Genomic DNA, 15,588 nt, shown 5'->3' on the forward strand with positions numbered 1-15,588 from the left:
TATATATATATATATATATATAATGCAATTTTACGACGAAGGGTGTACAATGTGGCTAAACAGTACTGCAGACAACCTTCTATATGTGCAAATATACCCCGAGTGGCCTCTTACAGGAGAATAATAAAACTCTTTTTATAACCCAAGGTATTCAAGATATCCTTTTGGCAAAACCAATCGTCCCTTGAATAGTAGATGTCCATTCTTCAAGTTGTAGTTGTCATCTGCTTCTTGTCCTGCTATTGTCTTTTGTAAAATATATAGATGCCATTTTGGTGTCTGATTATTGTACTTGTTGGTTCTACTCTTCCTTGTGTTTATATTTTAAAATTGAAAATGCTCATAATTGGTATGTATTTCAATTGATGATTGAGATATCAGTCTCCTTCAATAGTCACCCCTGCCTTCCGTACACTAAAACATATTGTTTTAAGAGAGGACAATCAGTCCCAAATAAGGTAAAATAAAATGATTTAAAGGTGGAAACATGTTAAACAATATGTATTGAGATCATATATATAATTCAGCATTGTTCCTGAATCAACTTCCAATAAGTAATATTCTAGTAAAGTGGTCATCCATTTAGTATCCCTTCCATTACATCTATTACCCAAACAAGTTGTTAAAGGTCCTTCCTCCTTTTATCGAGTTTTTTGGTCATCGTGTTTCAATAACATATCCTTTTTAGATATGGATATGACAACAGTACAAAATGTCCATGTATGCAAGTTGTTAATAAGAAACTTGGAGTTGTCCTATTTCTTTCAATGATCATTTCTCTCCTTGGTTGTCTTCTTAAGCTACTATAACATCATCCTCCCTTGAATGTGCTGAGTGACTATACTGCCTTTTCTTATTTTTCTCTTTCAATCTTTTGCTAAAATGTAACTGCGTCAGACATGGATATTCCCTTTATTTCTTTACTGAATATCAACCATCTTCACTACTCGGCACATTAAAGGTCTTTGAATCTTTTGCTAAAAGTTTTTTGCATAAGATAATGCAAGGGTCAACTTCAAATGAGGATCTCTTATAATATGAAGTGTTATTTATCATACTACCCATCAAATTAAAGGTCTCTGAATCTTCTTACCAACTCGACCAGTCATTTGTAAATACAAACTGAGAGTAAAATGTTATAATCATTTTACCAGTGATGCTCTAATCTAAAAATTTTAGAAGTACAACTCGTGGTATCATTAGTAAAAATCCTACTTTGATAATACGACCAGTAATGTGACCAGTGGAAAATATTTGAGTTTCCGGAAATTGATCTAGGCAGCCACGAGTATGACCACGACTCGTGGTATCAATGTATGACCCACATATCACTGTATATAATCCGTATATCATTATATACCACTTGTATATACATTTTTCTAGATTTTTATGAAAAAGATATTTTGAATTTCTTTTCTCATATTTCGTTTCTTGGTCGACCCCAACAATACCAAGAGCTCTCTTTAACCCTACTATCTAGGTAAGTATTCTCCATGATCTTACAACATAAATTATATAATATCTAAAAGATTCCAATATCAATCGTCTTCCTATGGGTTTCAGGAATCGATTTTTTACCAAATTCATCAAGAGTTATTTCTTCAAAATCAAGATAAGCTCACTCTCACAACTTTTTGTTATCCTAACATAGTACTATGTATCCTAATCAAGAATTTTCCATTAAAACCTAGGATTTTTAAGACAATTTATCTCCAAAGTTCAAGAAAGGTCTTTATAGGCCGCCTGCCCTAAGATTATAATTTCTTGGATGTTTAAAGCAATAAAGGTATGTAAGACAATTATAGTGAGGAACTTAGTTCTTTCTCACACCATACATCTACGATTTTAGTCAGTTTGATCAAACCTAGGGTGTTTCATCCAAAGTATATGATTTTAGACTCTCTCCATTTTAGACTGTTAATTCTTGATCCTAATTATTGAATTATTATTCTTCACACAATGATCTTTGATTGGTGATTCATGTTTATTCTACCATATGGGCCCTTCTTAGCCAAAGGTGTTTGAAAACCTTGTAGTGTTTTTATGCATTGTTTTCATGAGTAAATATGTATATGTTACAAGTTTTAAAGCAATAATTTAAGAAAGTGTATTTAGCTTCAACTACATTATTTCAAGAAAGAGTTCAAAAAGTATATTTTCATAAGATTTCGTCATACCTATTTCAAAAAGTATATTTTAAAGAAATTTTAGTCACTTGAACATGTGATTTTTAAATAAAATTATATTTTATCATGAGAATTCAGTATATTAGTTTGTTTCAGATAGTTGGGAGTATAGTCTCACTCTCACCAATGTCAAGCCTCGAACTAGGAGAGGCGCCACAGGCACCCGATGCCTCAATTGACTGAGCGAACCAAGTGAATCATAAAGGAAATGATATAATGAGGGCCAACAAGGCCACTATAATAACATGCTTAAACAAGTTAATTAGACCGGCGAGTTCACAACAACAGCAAAGACATAATGAAAGAGCGACAAACTTAATTGATAAAGAACTAGCAACTCGAAAAGGTTGCAATCGTAGTCACATATACAACAATCCAACAAGGCTACAATTAATGGAAAGCTGAAACAACCCAATAAAGTATGTCCACGAGTCTCTAAATATACTACAACTCAAAGGTTGGGAAAATTTCCCAACAATACCAATAATCATATACAAAACTCAAGTATACAAACCCTACAGAGAAATAATAGCTCTAGGAAGAATGAAGCTTACCAATCCTCAGCTGAGACAACACCCTTACTCCAAAGGACGATAAAGACCTTTGTATGAACCTGCAACACGAAATGTAGTGTCCCCATTTAATGAGATATCAATACAAATAAAAATGTACTGATATATAAGGCTGAAAGTGAAATCATAAATAGTTGTGATAAAAGGGTAATAGAGATACCACTTAAAACTGAAATTCTTATAGCCTCCATGATCAACATTTGACCTCATAGTAGTCAAAGATTCATATTATGATTGTGTAAGCATACTTCGTGAATACATACATATAAATGCAAAGGCATGACATATCCAACTAAATGCTAACAATAACGGTCTTTTGCAGTAGCTAACTGGTATCATATTTTCCAACATGTGGTCATCAGTATAATGTATTTAGTTTTCGGGAAAAATAGGTGTCTTTCCCTCCGCTTATACCTCAAAGTAAATGTATAAGATGCCATTATATGATATGAACTCTGAATACACATAGTAGGCCATAACAAGAACTTAGCCAATTTTGGCTCTTTCATAATCGTTTTCGCATAACATATAAATGCATCATATAACCTAATATGCTTTTATAATAAACCTTAACGCTCAACTCGACTTTAAAAAGGTACTTAAATCGAAAGATGTTCACAAGGATCTTAAGGTTCTGAAGGAGTCTCCTCATAACTTTATTTAACTTCCATACGATCATTTAGACGTACAAAACTCATAATAGACTTGAAGCTCTTGATTCAACTTCAACTTAGAAAATTAGTCATTTAAGAACTCAAAAAAAGATTGACATACTTGACTTGATTTATGAACGACTCCAATTTTTTATAGTAGTTTGTCCTTTTTAGAAACACGACTTTTTTGACAAGTATATGACCAAATAAATTAAAATATTTAGTGTTAGTATCTTTTCAAATTACATTTTCGTAAAAGTTCTAACATTCATAATTTCTTAACAACTCCCTTAAATACAATACAATTATTCTCCAAGATTTCTGCCTTACTCTCAGGACAACAGTTCACTAATAGACATAAGGAATATGAAAAATTAACTTAAACCATCAAACCGACTTCACAACATTATAAAGGTAATAACGATACAATAAAGCTAAAGAATACAATTAGTTGACAACCAATGCCCTTCACCGAGGGTCTTCTTAGCAACAAAATAGCAGAAATGACTCATTTGACAATTTGTAATTTTTCAAGATTCGTGCAACGTTAAAAGGAATGATTTTGTGGCCTCATTTATTTTCAATAAGATTAAGACGTCTGAATCTAAATACACATCTGAATATAGATTAAGACGTCTGAATCTGAATACACATCTGAATATTAAGATATGCATTAAGATATAGATGGATAAATCTGAATAAACATCTGAATATTAAGATGTTGTTTCTAATCTGAACACTAGATTATTGGGACTGTTTGTTTTCAATATCTGAATGTGCATATAAAATTAAACATTGTATCAATAAAATGTTATAAAAAATTCATTTAAGTAAAATAGTTTTTTTATAGAAAATAATATTTTGAACATTTTTACTGTAACAAGGTAATATGATATAATATAATGTCATGTAAAATAGTTTATATAGACTAGTAATATAATCTTTATGAAAATATTTTATTTTATAATGGACATTTGTTATTGTTATCGACCAATAATTAATACTTTCTTATTTTCTGGAACCGAGCTAAATATCATATGATGAATGCTTATCAATTCAAATATATTGATTAATTTATTAATGTCACGGTCCAAATTGAGTCGTGAGTGGCACCCACAATTAACCTCCTTGGTGGGCAAACCAACGAAAATCAACCCCAACTTATATCATGTGTTAAACCATGGATAACAACCATAATGCGGAAGTCTTATTAAGTAACCAATAAAATAAACCTCTAATCCTATTACATATCATTCCCAAAACCTGAAAGTCATCACATCAAGGACATCTAATCTTCAAATAATAAATCTAAAGATATTACAGACACCAAAATAAAAGAATAAAATAATGTGTGTCCAAAACTAAGGACATCAGATCATAACCGAGAGAATCCAACACAAGCTTGAATGAATAGCTCTCCCTTGAACCTGATATGCTGAGACTAGCTAGAATTGAGGGCGATTCAAAGTCGATAGTACCCTCGCTGCACTCCATAAAAGAAAAACAAAGAAAAATACTAGTAGGGCTCAGTACGGGGGCAACATGTACTGAGTAGGTATCATCGGCCAACCCAAAATAGAAACTAATAGACAAAGAATAATAGTATAAACTCAACTATGACACTTAACAGGTGGTAAGCAACAAACAACATGAACAAGTGACTATATAATCAATCACAATATCAAGCACACCCATGAGGACTCATGCCTCCACGCCACGCTCATTTGAGAAATAGGTTCTTTGAGATTGAGTACATTAAGGAGTCGTTTGGTACAATAAGGAGTAATAAAGGAATTAGTAATGCAGGGATTAGCAATGCAGAGATTATTTTTTATCCAATGTTTGGTTTATTGCTTATTCAAATCTTGTGTTTGGCTTAAAACTCCTAAAAATAACTTTTTTCCAATTTTACCCTTGAATTATTATGTTATCTATTTCATGTAATTACCATATCTATTACGTTTACAACTTGAATATAAAGTGCTTAACAAACTTAATTCACTGAGGAAACCTCATGTCATAAATGAGAAGGCGTTATTTTAAGTATCCCGACCAATGCGTACCTCCCTCTTCTCTTAAGAAAACAAGAAAATATAAACTAAAACTAAAGTTCAAGTAGGGTGGACAGCAGCAGAAGTTTCTAATGCTAAAAAAAAATATAGTTTGATCACAACTTCATATGAAGTTAGCAAAATTAAGCAACCTGAGCAAGCCACCTGAAGCTTTCCTGCTACATTGTCTCTAACTCAAATATTGAACACTGTAAAAACTTCATTTGTCATAAACCAAATCAACCTTTAGAATTTGATGGATAACAAATATGCAACTTCCCAATTCTTCTCCTAGTTCTTAAGCTGCATCGAAATAACATCTTGCAAGTGCCAGTAATAAGTAACTTTAAGCAAATCTGGACAACTTTGTAATGGGATTCAAGCTTATGCCTAGAATAGACCAGAAGCATCATACAATAGTAAGTAAGGAAGGCTACTGATATGACTTGAATATGAACGCATCGTATCACTTTCATGAAAGCAGAACAAATGGCCGGTAGTAAGAAGTTGCAAGCTGTATAAAACTTCAAACATTTTCTTTGCTAATCTATCATAGACAATGCTGCAAAAATAAAAAACGAACCACTTTTTGCATGTTTGAGGTTTCTTTCAATAGTTTCAAGATGAATCCAAAGTCTATTTTTGGCTGCACGTCAAAGTGTCAGTTTTGTCCGAAAGGACAAGCTTGAGCAGGAGTTCCTGCCTCATCATCACACATACTGATATCCTGATTTATGAGTGATGCATGTAGGACTTCCGCAACTTCAATAAAGATATAGAGCGAAATTGAAATTAAAAACCACTCAAAATAAGTGCAGTGAGCAAATGCAGAAGGCCAAACAACTCATGCTCACTTATATCAGCTTGACTTTGAAGTGAAGAACAACAACTATAAAAGAACGAACAAAGTACAACACAAAAGAAGGAATATACATATCCAACATCCATTCACAACACATTTCACATTCAGTATATACTGAGAAAAGGAGAAAAGGAGAAGCGAGAATCATGTACATCAATTGACAAAAGCAAGTCAAATAAACACATTTACATACATCATTTTGAGTTTTTCACAAGTTACACCACATTCAAGTGTTTCCATAGATTCTAGTTACTCAAAAGCTACTGTCCTCGTGTCCGTCTTACGCCAATCATTTTCAATATAGGACATAATTCGAGGTATCAAAAAGTGACACTACACTCAAATATTAAAGGTCTTCAATTAAGAAAAACTAGCAAAATGAACTTTCCACTTATCTTGAAGTCTACCATATTTCAAAGTTTATCATTGATCATCATAAACATCACAGTTTGACGCTCAAGTTCACCCATGCGTATAAATAATTCCATTTTTTGACGTCATCACAAAGAATCATTGTTGCTTTGATGCGTTGCTCTCTGGAGTACAACTCAAACATAGGGGATTCAATGATGCAATAAATTTGATCACGAAGATCAGATTGGTCACGATTTCCAATCTTGTCAATCAAGGCACCCATTCGTTTGTCTTGGCTATCAGTAAAGTTTTTTAAAACCTCAACCATACCCTTAAGAAATATCTCAAAATCATTCTCCGGGATCTTTTTTCTTTTCTTGCATTTCTCCTTTTCATTGACATTAGACGACCTTTTGGTATACTCACCTTGTTTATTGGTTTGTTGAGATCCAGGTTCAAATGCTTCAGCACTTTCATTTTGAGATGCTTCAGGAAATGTAGTAGCTCCAGTAGCATTTCCAGCTTCTCCCTTAGTCACATTAGGTCTATGACTAGAACCAGCTTCTTCATCGCCATCAAGATCAATAGCAAATCCCAAACTCATATAGTTAAACATTACTGAGGATTGACTCCTTTGAATATCCTTAACAGCATCTAATGGGCCTTCTGCAAATTCCCCTGTTGCTCTATCCTTGCCAAAGATTTCCTCCCAATCCACAAACATTGACCATTTTTTTGTATTCATGTTTTTGGCATTTGGATCAACCTAGAAAACAATCACAAAATAAAACAAAGCAACATAGTATAACTCAGTTAATAAATCTTTTAGAACACATATATAAATACATAACTATAATCATGAACAACTAAAAATCTCTCGCTATGTTTGGGTTGACACTAATGCACGAATACTCATACTAATAATAACTTTAATAAAGTATTAATTACCTATAGGAAGTCATCCCAAAATTTGGGATCATCAACTATTATAGCTCCATCACTGTATTGAAATCCCAATCCACTTCGGCTCTTTAGCATAGCTATACTTGCGTAACATTTCTTCCAATATCTTATTTTAGATAAGACATGTGGTTCACCTTTTAATCCGCTGTTAGGATGATGTTCACATAAATAACATTCTAATTCCTTTATGTATCCAGGCTTAAAGGTTCCATTATCACCTCTCCAACCATTAACACATAACTCTTTTAATCCATCTATAAGAGTTCGTTCTTCTGCTGCAGTCCATGTCCTTCTAGTCGGAGGAGTTGAATTTCTTGATCTTTTTTATGTGTGGGAAGATGTTTGACTGCTCACTTGGCCTTTATATTCTTGTGGAATAGATTATAAAATGAATAGGAAGAAAATAATAATGATAATAACAATAATGCACACATAGAATAGTTGAACAAATCTATAACCTTGTCATGAAATCAAGAACTGTTTCTAGAAAACTTTATATAAAAAAAACAAAATGTAGGAGAAACTGATATATTCACAAAGCATTAGGCTCTCCATATTAGAAGCTTAAAAGATATTGCATTCAACAGGTGTTCATGTAAACATTCACAAGTGGAATTAGATCGAGAAACGGACTAGCTTCAAGTGGATACATTGTCTACAATACATAGGTAAATTCCTTTCTCTATAGTCTTGCATGTAGACATTATCAATTTGTTCCTTTCTCTAATGACCATCTTCATGGTTTCTGCAAATCAAAGATAGGAAGAACAATACTAATTCCTTTCTATACATATGCATACTCATCATTTAGTTTTCATTTCCTCTATCAACTTTCAGAAATTATAATCTGCACTAGTGTTGCAGGGTTCTTTTAGTTTTAGGAGATTGGAGTTGTAAAATAAAGTCAAATTTTACTATTAGAGGAAGTGATGAAGAGTAATAATTATAACATATTAAGAAAACCACAAATTCATAACAACAGATTCCAAAAGTTACAAAAAGGATTCAAGATTCCTAATTAACTAGTATAAAATCTAAAACATAAAGGCTGACCTTAAAGCCCAAGCTAGCTAAATTCATCGCAAAAAATCACTGATTAGATCTTGAATTCCACATTGATTGAGCCAACTCATTCCTCCAAGTGGTCCACTCTTCAGACGATTCAACAAGATCAATATGTTCAGGTTGATTCTCAACTTGTTCTTCCATATCCATGTCTAAAGGATCCACATCCATCTCTCTACGGATGTAGTTGTGAATCAAACAACAAGCACTTATAATTCTGTTATGAACTTTAACAGAGTACCACGAAGAACTCCTAAGAATTCCCCAATGCCCTTTCAAGAGACCAAACGCCCTTTTGATAACATTACGAGCCCTAGCATGCTTCATATTAAAAAGTTCTTCTCGACATCGAGGTGGGGGGTTCTCACCTTGCCAATCCCTTAACCAATATCTATATCCTCGGTAAGGTGAAAGAAAACCTTTTCCATTTGTATATCCTCCATCACATAAATAATAATTACCTATAATATAAACATAAAATTTAGTTACTTTTCTATTCTTTTCATGTACAGTTACCTTCTCAAAAAATTAAATACATCATTCTATTTGTGTTTCTTATATGCATATGTACATGGCATACCCTCGGGAATTTTTAAACCATTGCGCCGCACTACAGTGTCTCGTAATACACGACCATCAGCAGCTGATCCTTCCCAACCAGGTAACACATAAGTAAAATTGAGATTTGTATCACAAACTCCCAATACATTAATAGCTATATCTCCCTTCCTTGTCCTGTATCTTAGTTTCTACACAGATGGAACTCTAATGTGAATGTAGGTACCATCTAGTGCACCTAAACAACCCTATAAAAAATATAGAGTTACCTCGTACTAGAACGAATTCTTAGTAAATTACATTATTCAATCATAAACAAATACTAAAATTAATCTCACCTACCTTAAACCATTTCCATCGATCTTCAATCTCATTTTCAAGGATCGGTTTAGGATTGACAAGGAACAGTGGAGTTAGTTTGAGTATAGCTCTCAAGCACTCATTAAAAGCTTGACTTACTCTCCATCCAGATCTAATATAATCGACCTTGATAGATCTATTCTTCCCGTGATGAGACAAGATGTTTAAGAACATTGCTAGCTTTTCACTTCTTGACATATACTTACCATCAGTCAAGCCTCCAACATCCTTAGTTAATAAAACTAAATTATGAAAGGCATTTCTATCCATTTCTTAACTTGTCAATACATACAATATCACTATCATTTATGATACAATTTAAGTGAGAAATTACTTTTGATATTCGGACACTCATACGGTACCTAATCTCATGCACATTCTGTATTGCCTTGTTAGTGAATGACCATGAATAGCCATAAAAAGGAAAATAAGGACTACAAGAAATTGTTGGCACATTATCCCCTCAAGAATAACATAATCAATACTCGAAAGACGTTGAAGATCCATAATAACACCTAAGTTTTTCATAAAAATTAGACAAAATAAATACACACAATATGAACAGAAACCTTTAAATTTTAAGCATAAATACTAATGGTGACGATGTTATTCATAAACTTTCAACCCACAAAATACTAATTAATTTGCAAGGACATTTCAATTCACCTATTTACAACCATTTGGGACAAGAACAAAAGAAAAGAAGAAAAGAAAAAAGTTCAAACCTGTATAAACCCTACACGGCTAATAGTGACGATGTTGTTCAAAAATTAACCCTACACGCTATGCCTTCTCCATAGCCAAAGACGAGAAAAGACCGCGAAAGAAAAATGAAAGGCGCCAAAAAGTAGAGTAGAGTGAATTATTTATCAATTCTAAAGGATGTATAGAGAAATTGAGGGACAATTCAGTAATTTCGTTTCCTTGTCCAAGTATTAGTAAACCTTGATTAGTAATCCCTAGGTATCCTTGGTATTAGATAAGACCACATATGATGTATTTAGTTATCCATGTATTAGGTATGTTTGAGTTGAATTGGGTAACCAAATATTGTATTAGGGGGGTTAAAATTTAATCCAAAGACTATTTTAATTAATACATTCTACCAACCGGCTCCTAAGTTACTTCCGTATCTTCTCATTTAATGTTACTGTATCGGAACGTGACACTCCGATCCAATTATATCGTGTCGGAACGTGACACTCTGATCCAAGAATACCGTGTCGGAACGTGACACTCCGATCCAATCATATTGTGTCGGAACGTGACACTCCGATCAATTATATCATGTCGAAACGTGACACTGCGATCCAATTATACTACTAAATTTATCATTTATTATCACCACTTTCAATTCATTGATAATATTTCATCAAACCTTCTTTATTCAAGGAATCACACTACAAAAAAATACTTGAATTGTAGGGATTAAAATTACGTATTGTGACGATCAGTAACCCCCGCAACTAAGTATTACAGCAGTTGGAGAAACCCCTGCAGTTAGATGTGTCACAATTAAGTTTCGGAGGTTTTTCTCCAACCCCTAGTACCATTAGCAGGGGTTCATTAGTGGGGGTTTTGAACCCCTACATTTTAAATTCTAGGATTCAAAACCCCTACAATTTGTGAATTCTATGAGTCAAAACTATCGCAATTCATGAAATTTACATTAAAATTAACAGGAGCTGAAACTCCTGCCATTTATGAAATGTATCTTTTTATATAATTTTGCTAAAAATATTCAATTTTAAATATTACTAATTGATTAACTAACATGTAAATCATAATCAAACCTAAAAGGACATATTAGTATAAGAAATAACACAATATTTCAATACAAAAATATATCATAAAGTGTATTATAGTTTTACAAAATAAATTGAAATGTCATTCACTTCAACCACTTAGTACAAGAAACTTCAAATCGTGTTTGAACTTCAAATCACTACAAAAACTTGCTTAAACTTCAAACTACTAGCATCCAAACTCAACATAGGATCTGCAACATTATCATGAAACTTCAGCGGGTTTCACTACGATATCACCTAGCTGCAAAGAGAAATACAAAATAATTAACTTCCATCCAAACTCAAAACATGGATGAATATAAGCATACTTAATGAGTTTAGTACTACCAGCCAGTCAAGTTAGATGGTGGAAGAAGACATGTTAGTTGACAAGAATATATTACAACAATAACAACATAATACACAGTAAAATTTCACAAGCGCATTTCGGGAAGGTAGAATATATGCACAAGTAATGAATTATTCCCACTTACACATGTCAGGGAGCAAAAGGAAAACAATTACTATTGTTTATGTCCAGCCAAATAATACAACTTACAGGATTTAGAGTCCGCTCAAGAAATACATCATTAGCTACCGTTTTGTGTAACTCAAACCAATTGGGTCAGCGATGGCCACATGCCACTACTCCCCTATACTAATTTTAGTTTCTAATGAAATGCTTCATCTTTCTTTACCCAAAAAAAAAAGTAAAAATAATGGGTCCTAGTTAGATAAACTCTAATGATGAATTCATTGGAAAAGGAAATTAATTAGTAATATTTATATGGCTAGATCTCACATTAGTTGTACCCTGAAATGTACCTCTAATCCTTAATTATTTGAAGTATCAAAGTTTCAGAGAAAAAGATTTTACTTACCAATGCTAACCACCTTGCTATGCCTATATGACATAATTATAGGTGCAATAAGTTCCAAAACAATGTAAAAATATTCATTAAACAACACCAACAACTATATAAAAGCTATAACTTGAAATGTAGAAGTCCAACTAGTGAATTAGAAAATACCAGTTATCATTCGGATGATCAATTATAATTTTTTGAAAAAGCACAATTACCAGAATAACGTGACCTCTCATAACTGAACATGAGTCTAATGATGCATGGGATCGGGTCCATTGGGAGAAATTGAATTTTACTTGCAAAAAGAGTCCACTGGCATCCAAGATGTAATCTTGGCAGTAATCTTGTCCAGTATTGGTATAATTGGACTATTGTAAGCCTTTTAGGTGTCATGTAATACAAAAATTAATAATGTAGAGATTAGTAAGGCAAGGTTCCCTTGTAAAATTTTTTGGCACAACTAGATATTTGAAACAGAGTTCTCTAACATCATATCCAAGCACAGTCAAGATGGTTTCCTTAGTTAGTTTGTTATACCATCAAAACATACCTGACTTTTCAGAATGATGGCCTTCAAATCAGAAGCATCAGAGAACATATTGAATTTACCCCTCGATAGTTATAGTTGTATAGATTTGACATCTCATCTAGTAAACATAGCAAGTCAACAGCAACAAAGTACTGATTCAAAACTGATGTCAACTTCTTGATGGAAAAAAATGTTTCATCAAACTTCCTTAGTTGTAAATCAGCGCAACTACAAAAAAAAAAGACATTCTTGTAACTCTTCCAAATCTGTTTGGGTCAATGGAATATTGCATTTAACTTTCGTTCCATCTTCACTAACTATCTAAAGGATAAAATCAAATAAATAAATACAATAAACTCACAAGATTTGTAGAGCACCGCAGAACTTGAGCGAGTTATGCATGACTGCTTATAAGAGCTTCTATCTTCTTCAACAATGTAGCCACAAATATTGACACTATAGCAAGAAAATATTCACAAATATTACCATCTTTAAGAAACTGAAGTTCTCCAAGATGTACATTCTCCAGTCCAATGGTAGTGTGTGTATCCTATAATCGAATTTTGCCCACTCCATGTCTATTTTAGCTGAATTATGTCGACAAGTATGTCACTGTTAACTGAGGCAGTAATAGAAACTGTTAATCCTCTGTCTAATAATAAGTTTCCACTATCAACTTCAAATGATAAGACATTAAGATTAAGGTCAGAAAATAGTCGAAATCACAAGCTAAAGACAATAGTTATTACATCTACAAGTTATTCTACATTGTTCAACTCACTCTTATGGAATGCAGATTGTTTGAATTTCGCTCCACGACCTGTAAATAAACATTCGTCGTGCTAAGTAAAAAAATGACAAGCTCATTGGACCCGTGCTCAGCACAGGTATATTCCCCCGATATATTGTTGGTCTTTTTAAAATATGGAGTAGCAAAAGAAGGCTCTTATTGAATTTATTAAGTATAGAAGAGCTTTAAATAGTCAACTTGATAACATAACCATATGAGAAGGCGTTAAAAAACGAGAAGAGTGAACTCACTGGAAAGTGGTAACAGGAAGTGAAGTCTAGTCTTGATGCTATCAGATTCTCGTACTCAAACTCACTTACAAGCTAAATTGCAGCAGTAAGCTAACAATAGAGCTTGTAGAAATGGTATACACCACTTACCATTGAAGCTGCATTATCTCAAATGCAAGCCTGTAACTACATGAGAAAAGAACAAAGTAGTCTTAAAAAATAAGGAAAAATTGTTACTGAAACATTTATCATACTACTTATATCTGTCAGAAAGAGTGAAAACAACAAGATTCTTATGTTCGATCACAAATGAAGAAGTACATTATTCCTGTTTGAGAGTCGAAATTCATGTATATAAATATTGTTGTTTTAATTAATACTAATAGTTCTTTTCCTTCCCATAATCCTTAGATAAAACTAAACTTAGTTAATTTCCATCTCTAACTCAACAAATAATGTTAACATATCAACAGTTGAATATTATCCAAAAAATGTAAACTTTATCATACAACTTTATCCTTCTCGCGCCCCACTTCTTACACAGAGAACTATGAACATATATTCATAGTTGTCAATCCTTAGTGTTTTTTTTAGCTTTTGCTTGACTTGTGATTACTACCTGCATTGTCAACATGCTTTGAACTGATTTTATACACGACTAAACTTACTATCTTAATACAATAGAAGTTATATAACTAATTTAGGTTTGCTTATGTTTTCACTTTTTCCAGTGAGATTATTCTTTACCTTTTAGGATATCAACTATTGTTATGAATTGAATGTGTTCATCAATTTGAAATTCGAAAAAAAACATAAAATAAACTAGAATCAAGCGATCAAGCATAACTTGAAATACCTGATATCACATTGCTACGAGAGTAAAATTAGGGCAACTCACTTTATGACTAAACATTCATGAATTCTAAACATCAAACCCCAAATATTTGAACGATTTGAAAAGTAAATTAAAATTTCAAAAGCAAATTCGAGGGAAAAAATACCTTAGATTCAGCGGTTTACAGAACTAGCAAAAATCGAAATCAACAATTTATGCTTATAACCAAACTTGAAAAAAATCAGCTTCCTCAACCATTGATGATTATTCTTTTCTACGAAACCAAAGTTGCAAAACTCAGCAATCAACCAACGATTTTCCGGTAAGAACTGATACCTGTTGAAGAAATCCGAGATTGAAAGAAATTTGAGAGCGAGAGAAGAGTGAGCGATCGGTGAGAGGATGAGAAGAGACTTGATTTTTCTCCAGAGTCTAGAACGGCTGCGATTTTTGGGGGGGAATGAAACTAAAGCTAAAAAGAAATAAAATTAAACTTTCTAAGTATTATCTTAAGGAATAGCCGGGGGTTATAACCCTCAATGTACTGAAGAAATAAAAAGGGGTTGAGATAACCCCCACAATTAGTATATTTTCACAGAAGTTATTGCAACCCCGTTCCGCAAAATTAGCTTTTTCTCGTAGTGTCACTTCGATAAAGAGGGTTTGAGAATATATAAATTTCACGATTTTAGGATCTTAGAGTAATCACAAAACACACAATTAAACCACACAATTACACAATCAAGTATATAGAAAAATTCACAATATCATTCAATAAATATCAATCACTATTAAGAGTTTACTATTAAATAGCATAAACTATATAACATACCTCTATCGAAGAACCTGTTGTGACGAAAAGATGAAATCGAAAATCTAACAATAAAGAAGACCAAATTTAACGTGGGAAAACCCTTCAAACCGAAG

The 15,588-nt window shown here is 32.8% G+C and overlaps 1 protein-coding gene and 2 long non-coding RNA genes across 3 annotated transcripts; all 3 read right to left on the bottom strand.

Annotated features, from left to right (window-relative positions):
* Positions 1 to 7,128: 7,128 nt before the first annotated feature.
* LOC114077864 lies at positions 7,129 to 8,020 on the bottom strand. The gene is made up of 2 exons (XR_003579153.1): positions 7,627 to 8,020; positions 7,129 to 7,444 (listed from the first exon to the last, which is right to left on the bottom strand). It is a non-coding gene; the product is annotated as an uncharacterized LOC114077864 (long non-coding RNA).
* Positions 8,021 to 8,730: 710 nt separating this feature from the next.
* LOC107024822 (protein ALP1-like) lies at positions 8,731 to 9,894 on the bottom strand. Its single transcript, XM_015225772.1, has 3 exons — positions 9,607 to 9,894; positions 9,287 to 9,455; positions 8,731 to 9,167 (listed from the first exon to the last, which is right to left on the bottom strand). Exons 1-3 carry the CDS (start codon positions 9,892 to 9,894, stop codon positions 8,731 to 8,733), a joined length of 894 nt encoding a protein of 297 aa, XP_015081258.1.
* A 1,600-nt stretch (positions 9,895 to 11,494) lies between these two features.
* On the bottom strand, positions 11,495 to 15,175 carry LOC114077945. The gene is made up of 6 exons (XR_003579320.1): positions 14,828 to 15,175; positions 13,848 to 14,012; positions 13,588 to 13,626; positions 13,168 to 13,425; positions 12,828 to 13,034; positions 11,495 to 11,673 (listed from the first exon to the last, which is right to left on the bottom strand). It is a non-coding gene; the product is annotated as an uncharacterized LOC114077945 (long non-coding RNA).
* Between the last annotated feature and the right edge of the window lie 413 nt (positions 15,176 to 15,588).

The sequence above is a fragment of the Solanum pennellii genome, chromosome 7 (assembly GCF_001406875.1).
Source record: "Solanum pennellii chromosome 7, SPENNV200".
In the NCBI taxonomy this organism is placed as follows: Eukaryota; Viridiplantae; Streptophyta; class Magnoliopsida; order Solanales; family Solanaceae; genus Solanum; species Solanum pennellii.

Coding starts and splice junctions, on each gene's coding strand:
- LOC107024822 (XM_015225772.1), bottom strand. CDS start 9,894: ATGGATAGAAATGCCTTTCATAATTTAGTTTTATTAACTAAGGATGTT. Junction 9,456..9,606: donor ATCGATGGAAATGGTTTAAG/GTAGGTGAGATT, acceptor CCATCTGTGTAG/AAACTAAGATACAGGACAAG. Junction 9,168..9,286: donor TGGTTTAAAAATTCCCGAGG/GTATGCCATGTA, acceptor TTTATATTATAG/GTAATTATTATTTATGTGAT.